An 8,084-nucleotide genomic window follows, 5' to 3' on the forward strand; every position below is an offset into this window, starting at 1 on the left:
GTTGTGGGAAGTCGGTCTTGTCGAATTATGCTTGTAATGTTGAGAGTGTCCCTTGCGCTTCCCGCCCCGTGAACCTTAAAAAATCGCAGAAATCATCGCAATAGTCATCATCAGATATCTATAACTCATACGCAGGGTGAGACTCACTAAGCTCATCGTTTGATTCTAATATATATGCCTCCTCTGGTGTATGAGGCAACGATATGAGTGAATCCTCACTGTGATATGGCATGCAAGTGAGCTAGGTAGCTACCCCTAGCTAAGCTGTCAACCATGCTCTAGAACGAACAAGGAGTCGGTAACATTATTTCATAGAATGACGAAGTAAGTGCGTAAGCTCTTGCCCTCCTCCCTTGCTCTACAAGCTCTTCTTGTGCATTCCTTACTTGAGGCTAAATGCATGCAAATAGAGAGGATATGGAGGGCCATCGTTTCATTGCCTTAAATAGAGAGGATATGGAGGGGTAAATCATTGTCTTAAATAGAGAGAACATGAAGAGTCATCATTTCATTGACTTTTTCAAGCATTACTCATTATATACTAAAATGAAACCTTAGAAAAACACTCTTATTCTTGAAAATCTTATTTAATGGAAATAAAAAAAACATTTTGGTGCCATATTGAATCAAATTAATGCAACGGCTCTAGAAATGTGACAAGCGTGGGAAGGGACACACAAGGAGCCCATTATGCATTCAGCGCAGAAAGGAGACCCGATGCACGATGAAGGGAGTGGCAATAGCAAGCCCTTTAGTTATTGTCGTTGCTTTCTCGTGTGTCCGCCATAGCCAGACGTTATCTTACTGCGCTTTTCCGCCCTTTTTTCCTTCTCCTCCTTCTTCATCGCTCTCCTTCTGCAGTTCAGTCGCCTCACCTGTCGTCCCTCTGCTTCAGAAATCGCAACAGTTCTCTCGCAGCAGCAGGACCTTCGGAAGCTGCTTTCGCTTCGCCGCAGCAGTCACGAGTATGGCCATCCCCCCTGAGCATGTAGATGTCCTCGTCAAAGCTGCCATCGGAGAACCGGAAAAGATTGGTGATTGTAAGTGTCGATTCTTCTGCTGAAGATTTGTTAGGGTTGTTTCTCGTTTCTGTGTCGATTCTGCTTAGCAGGGTTTTGTGTTATGTAGGGTTTAGTTGTTAGAACCATTTAGTTTAGGTTTGAGTTATGTAGAGGGGTGTAATGGGGATAATTGACTCTGCATTTAGGGGGGTTTCTGTATTGTACAGTGTTCAAGGGTTTCATGGTGTAGGAATCAACCGTCTGAGCCTCTTTATTCACTTTTCCTTCGTATGCGTTTTGTACCGCATTGGTAGTGCAGCCATGCATAGCAGGTTTGGCTTAGCTCGAGTAGGAATGTCTGCGATAGTCTTAAGGCTATTGTAATTTGTGATGGTGTGCTGTTCCACACATTCCACACACGAAGGAATTGATAGACGTCTTACAATCCTAACTAAGATAAATTTGCATCTTATAAGGAGTTCGAATGTTTGGAAACAGTGAGGTTTATCCTTGACAAAATGAAGTAAACTTAAATCTGAACACATAGGGAACAGCCCGCAGCCAGCCGGGAGTAGCTGACTGGGGCTGTTTCTGACTGTTATGATATTGAATATGTATTGTACAGGAAGGTGTTATGCCTTAATGGTTGCATGGCTGCAAGAAGTAAGACTTCATGATCACATAATTGGGGAGTGTTGATTAGCGGATCTAGTCAAGGATTCCATTGTAGAGTGTGTAGAGTGCCGATTTGTTGAACAGCCAGAATCTGTTCAGATGCTCGGATTACATGATGGATAGGGGTACTTGGGTGAGCAACTACACGTCAGACTGCCAATAATTGACTGTGAGCTAGTCTTTGCCTTTGTTTCAAGACAAGGTTATCATACAGTAATCACTTATCGTCACAAAAATGATAAGGTTGGGGTTCTAAAACAATCTAACAAACTTAAAGGCACAAAGGTATGGGTTGCTGAGAAACTCACCCCAATGCAAATCAACTAGAGGAATCCAAATTTTGCCTTAGTGAGAGTAGCTCGGAAGAAAGGCAAGCGGGCTGTCCACTGTGAAGGCATAACGCTTATTAAAACTTGAGCCAAAACACAAGAAAAAAACCAATACTGTGAAGGTGATTGTACTTCATGCTTGACATTGCAGATTTACTAGTTGATTAGTATGATGTTCATGTATGTTTTCTTTTTTTAAACTATGTCTTTAGCTCAAGACTGACATTGTCCTCCAGTCATGTATGGGTCTCATAGGTCATTTTGGCCTTCTGCAAAAGTTAATACTACTTTCTTCTTTCTCTCTCTGTCTTGCATGGGTGTTAGAAGTGTTAGATGCCTTCAGCAGAACAAGAGATTAGGTCTAGGCACTTGTTTTTCAATCCTGTCAAAGATAGCAGTGTATTTAAGCAACTGCAGTATGGAAAGGTTGGCATAAATGTTGTGAGCTTATGCCATGCACAAAAGGCAGAATTTTTTGAGTGGGTACCATTGTGAGACATTTCAGTCATGCAGTCAGGTATTCTTGCACACAGCTTGCATCTCTTCGTCAAGGATGCTACAAACATACTTGCCTGTGTAGTGTGTTAAGATGCTTGATAACACATAGCTACAGCATTGGCGACATGTAGGTTTGCAGGCTTACCCTTCACATCTTCTGACTGAGTTGGGTGTTATTTGGCAGGTGGGTTGAGGTATTTTTTGATAGCTTGTCTGGTTCTCGTATGGGTTGAGCACGATTGTTGTTTTCCCAATTAAGGAATTTCTCAATGTACAGCATGGTTGTCCTATTCTTTGGTAGTTACAAACACTTTGCAGTGCCAGGGCTTTTTTCTAAATGCCGAATCGCTACCTTGCGCTGTGTATTCATGCATGCTACGAGGGTAGTGGTGGTGTATGTGATGCTCGGTAAGGCAGGATGCAATTTGTCTAGGAAGTTACATGTGGCACCTAAATGTTTGTGTTCCTTTCTTGACAAGCACCCTTCAGCTACTGTGAAGACCCCTCCATGAACCATGCTTTCAGAATGCTGCTATTGTGGATTTAGATGCATCATTCTGCCTTAGTTAACTGCTGTTCATAACACGTCTAGTTCTCCTGATTGAGTTTATTTTCACTGTGCAGGCCCATTTTCTCAAAGGGTCCTCTTGACTCTGGAAGAGAAAGGTATCCCATACAATGCCAAATATGTTGATCTTACTAACAAGCCAGACTGGTACCCCTCTCTTCAGTACCCTGTTTCTTTGGTTTGCTAGTGTTGCTCTTTGGTTTGTTGAAATGTCATGATCTGTCAATTGAGTCAGGTTCTTGGAAATCAATCCTGAAGGAAAGGTACCTGTCATCAAGCATGAAGGGAAGTGGGTTCCAGACTCTGATGTGATCACTCAAATTATCGAAGAGAAGTTCCCAGAGCCCTCATTCCAAACGCCACAGGAGAAAGCCTCCGTGTAAGCATGATAAACGTGTATCCAAGTTAGTGAAGCTGATTGTGTATGTACTGTTATGGTGTCTGAGTGTGTTCTAGAACATTTGTAATTTTTTTTCTAAACTGTTGTAATATCACTGGTGTGAGTCAGCTGGGTTATCGGCGGGCAGAGGTTAAATGGAAGTGGTAAATGGTATGAGTCATGGTGAAACTCAGGCGCCCTTCACTGGCATCGTCGGGGCAAAACGGGGGTGTTGGTCACCGTTGGTACAGCCGCCGTTCCTTTGGTCTTGTGGTTAATCTCGAAGGGTGGAATGATGAGATTCTTGAAATATTTTTGATATGTTAACATTACAAGTGGTGTGTGGGCCAGCTGGTTGCAGCATTGAAATCTTTCCAAAAAGTCTTGTGGCAACAGGTTCAACCTGTTTATTTTCTCAGAAGTGGGTCCATCTGCACAGGTCTAAGTTGGTTATACAATGCTTGTGATGAAACACAAGTGACAACAGCCTCATGTGACTGTTGATAAGTCATGCACGTCTTGGTGTAGGACTCAACTTTTAGATGTCAGGTTCTAGCTTCAGGAGGGCTTCAGACTGGGTACCCTTAAACCTGATTTTAGCAGGGGGCATTCATTGATGCCTATGAAGGGCCCTTCATGAAGTTAATTACGGCGACACTTACTATATTTCAAACTTTTTGTCACAGATTTTGATTTGATAAAGTGGTTTTCTCGCAGGGGTTCGAAGATTTTTCCGAGTTTTGTCAAGTTTCTCAAGAGCAAGGATCCCAGTGATGGATCAGAAGAAGCGTTGGTTGCTGAACTGACAGCGTTGAACAACTACTTGAAGGACAATGTGAGTACTTTCCTGCTTTTCATTCCTATGAGGGGCAGCCCTGTGCTGTGTTGTGATTGTGTGTGGCGCTGTGAATTTAATGCATGCGGAGTGACTTACATTCAAGGCTGGCAGATCAGGTGGGTGCAGTGCTTTGCGTTTTGAAGAGGGGAGGCAAACTTCTTGTAGCCCCCCCAAATTTAAGTCTTGATGATGTAGGGGTTTTTAGCCTGGTAAACAAGGCATGAAAAGGAGTCGAGCGATCTTAGCAGCAATGTACAACAAGCTCAATATGTGTAATGGACGTCGTAGATGGGCTTCTTTCATGTGCGGGCTTTATCTACTGGAGACTTCTGCAGTCGCTTACTGATTTGTTGCCTCATCCTGCAGGGACCATTTATCCATGGTGATCAAATCTCAGCTGCCGATTTGAGCCTAGCACCCAAATTGTTCCATCTGCAGGTGGCATTGGGCCATTATAAGAAGTGGTCGCTTCCTGACAGCCTGCCGTATTTGAAAAGCTATATTGAGGTACTGACTATCTGTTACACCAGCAGTACTGTTAGAAGTGTTCGCATTTGTTAGGGATCCCTTGGTTTCTTATTCTGGGATTCTGGGGAAACAACCTGAAATTACCATCGATATATATACTGACTACCTGCTACCTTCACCAGTAATGCTCTTAGGGTTTGCATTTGTTAGGGATCGTGCGGCTTCTTATTGTGGGATTTCTGGGTACTTCACAGTGTGGATTGGGATGTTGATGGTAAGATTTGTGCTGTTTGGCAGGCTCTTCATGCTCGAGAGTCCTTTGTAAAAACCAAGCCAGCTGAGGAGCATGTTGTTGCTGGTTGGCAGAAACATGTGTCCTGATTATTGAAGGCATAAATCAGGACCCCTCTTTCTTCTAGTTTTAAATGTGATACTTAGATCTTAGTGTGGGCCAAGTAGTATTAGCTTGTGCCTTTTTGGGACTGGATTTTTAATATTCAACCGTTCAAAGGAAAAGCTATGGAAAGTTTACAAAGATAATAATCGCTAGTATTGCTGTGTTAAGTTCGCCATCCACTCTTTGTCAAAGTAGAGCAAATGTTTGTAGATATCTTGCGTGTCGTAATGAATCCCAATAACAGGAGGAACTATGTTTGACCGTGTTCTTTAGGTTACTTACCAAGCCAGCTACCATTGGGTTCTGAGATTAAAGAGTAGCTTGTCTGATGATTTCGTGATTTTTCCAAGTAGTGCATTGAACTCTTCTAGGGCTTTCTCTACGGTGATTCTTTGGATTGGCCAGAATATATATTGGTAACAATGTTCTCTCCTTCCATTTATGAGAGGGTGCTATTTAATTGTTTTAAAACTCTTTATGACAGTTGTAGTGGCATTTCGTGTAAGCTAGCAAACGTACAGATATCTGTACTACTCATAACATGACATCAGGTATGAACAATCATAATTCTCTACCATTAGCATTCGCATGATAGCAGGAGCACATGCAGACATTACAACTTAGTATAGAAGGTAGAATTCCTCCCACTGATCTTATAGCCAAGTATTTTGGGAGTATAGAAGGTAGAATTCCTCCCACTGATCGTATAGCCAAGTATTTTGGGACGGATTGTCATGCAGCTCAGCTTTTTTAGTGTGTGAATCGTCACTCCTATGTGTGGTAGCAGCTTCCCTCATAGTACTGGAACATTCAGCTTTTTAACAGTTGCCAGGTTAAATCCTTCACGGAGTCGGTTTTCTTTGCTCCTCCGACAGCCCTCAAAGAATCATAGGCACCTGCATGATCGTTGGGATGTCTAGAGTGGGTATCGGTATTAGATGCCTTGAACCCTTGAACCAAGGATCTTTCCTTGGGAGGCCCATGCGCTATCAATTGGGTATTGGAGGCTTTTATAAACAAAACTAGTACTTGACCCGCCCACTGCTTGGCCTGTGCACTGCCCTCTTGGTATTATATTGTTGCCATGTGGGGGTGGCTAAAGAGGAGCTCTTAGACCTATGGCATAGTAGATATGTGATTAGTTTCTTGCATTACTGCTTGAACGATTGTGCCACCTTCAGAAGAGACTATGTGTCAAGAGAGAGCATATGCAATACGTAGAGACAAGACTCAACAATTGCCTTGAAATAATATTTCAAATGCCTTATGTAACAACTTGCGAGTGCATGTGTGTGCGTGCATACATGCATGAATGTGTATGTGTGCATGTTCGAGTGTGCATGCATGTGTATGTGTGTTGTGTGTGTGTGTGTGCGCACGTAAGTGTGCAAGTAAGCAAGCAAGAATGTTTATATCTTTGTGTATGTGCATCATGTATGTATGCACACGTGTGCGTGTAGGCATGCGAGAGTGTGTGTGTGTGAGCACAAGTGTGTGTATACCTTCATGTGTATGTGCATCATGTATATGTGTGCTCAGACATGTGGATGTGTGCACACATGCATGTATGTGATTATTTGTGTGTCAATTGTGTGTTTAAGTGTGCACATGAGTGGAAGTGTATGTGTGTTGAGTGTGTACACAGTAACATTGTGTACGCACATATGAACGAGCGTGTGCCTATGTCAATAGTGTGTCTATTTGCATGTATGTGAGTGCACCCTCATCTAGAAAAGCCTTAATGAAGACATCTCACATTACCTCACATTGAGACTATGTGTATTTACTTTGTGTGCACACGTGTAATTGTGTGTGCCGACAATCACATGTGTGCATGCACCATGTGTGTGCATGTATGTGTGTCTGTGTGCACATACACAACATAGTGCACACATCTATGTGATTGTGTGGATGCACGCATGTATGTGTATGTGTGCTCATGTGCTTGTGTGAATGCACGCATGTCTGTGTACGTGTGCATTCAAGAGTGCATGAATCTATGTGATTGTGTGGATGCACACATGTACCGTGTACACGTGCACATGTTTGTGTGAATCCATGCATGCATGTGTGTACTCACATGTATTTGTGTTGTGCGTGCGTGTGCAAATATGCATGCACATACTAGCGAGTGTGTACGTTCGTTATGTGCACATGTAGGTGTGTGCATGTGGGTGATTGGGTGTGTTGATTCTATGTGCACGCATGTGAGTGTGACTTTGTGTACATGTGTAGTCGTATGTGCATATATGTGTATGTGTGTAGGTACATGTATGTATATGTATGTGGAATTTGTGTTGAGAGTTTTTTTTTAATAGAAATAGTTATTGCTTTTACTTTTTTTATTGGTGGAGATGTGTGGCGAGGCATGCTAGTAGAGAAAGAGAAGTTTTCATCATATAAGTGACCTCCTTACAACTCTATTTTTTACACTAAAATTTGAATTTGAAATAAGAAAAAAATTGGTTTTTCACTCTTTTAACTCTCCCTTCTTATCTCACTTTTTAACTCTCCCTTCTTAGGTAAAATGAGATGGCCATTGAGTGACACTTCATAGAGTAATAGTAGAGGACTATGAGGAATGAAAAATGGTGCCATTGTTATGACTTGTATAAACTACTAAAATCATCTATGTTATGTGAAGATATAGTCATGAAGTTTGGAGCAAGCAAAGATAAGGTAGGAAAATAAAATTGTTTTGACCAAAAAATTTAAGCGTGAACGAAAATGAACATAGATTGTGCTTGATTTTATTGAAGGATCTACTCGACTTGGCCTTTTTCATCTGGATTAACTTCTCAGCACCATCATGGTGATATTGTAATAACAAGTTTAAATAACTATTATTAACCACATGGTTAGCATAACTCTCATATTAAGTAAGCTTATCCATTTTGTAATCATCTTTTGTACAACTACACCAATGATATA

General features: G+C 41.8%; 1 protein-coding gene across 1 annotated transcript; it reads left to right on the top strand.

The window, feature by feature from the left end:
- Positions 1-681: 681 nt before the first annotated feature.
- On the top strand, positions 682-5,324 carry LOC147627334 (putative glutathione S-transferase DHAR1, cytosolic). Its single transcript, XM_086815969.1, has 6 exons — positions 682-1,040; positions 3,128-3,218; positions 3,307-3,450; positions 4,168-4,285; positions 4,655-4,795; positions 5,054-5,324. The coding sequence occupies exons 1-6, from the start codon at positions 725-727 to the stop codon at positions 5,135-5,137; spliced, it is 894 nt and encodes a 297-aa protein (XP_086672095.1). The 5' UTR covers positions 682-724; the 3' UTR covers positions 5,138-5,324.
- Positions 5,325-8,084: the final 2,760 nt, after the last annotated feature.

The sequence above is a fragment of the Cibotium barometz genome, chromosome 21 (genome assembly GCF_041138505.1).
Source record: "Cibotium barometz isolate CiBa-2024 chromosome 21, ASM4113850v1, whole genome shotgun sequence".
In the NCBI taxonomy this organism is placed as follows: domain Eukaryota; kingdom Viridiplantae; phylum Streptophyta; class Polypodiopsida; order Cyatheales; family Cibotiaceae; genus Cibotium; species Cibotium barometz.

Bases quoted from the DNA above. Each gene is read 5' to 3' on its own strand.
- LOC147627334 (XM_086815969.1), top strand. From the start codon at position 725: ATGAAGGGAGTGGCAATAGCAAGCCCTTTAGTTATTGTCGTTGCTTTC. The intron at 1,041-3,127 runs GTAAGTGTCGAT...TTCACTGTGCAG, and splicing joins ACCGGAAAAGATTGGTGATT to GCCCATTTTCTCAAAGGGTC. The intron at 3,451-4,167 runs GTAAGCATGATA...GTTTTCTCGCAG, and splicing joins CCACAGGAGAAAGCCTCCGT to GGGTTCGAAGATTTTTCCGA.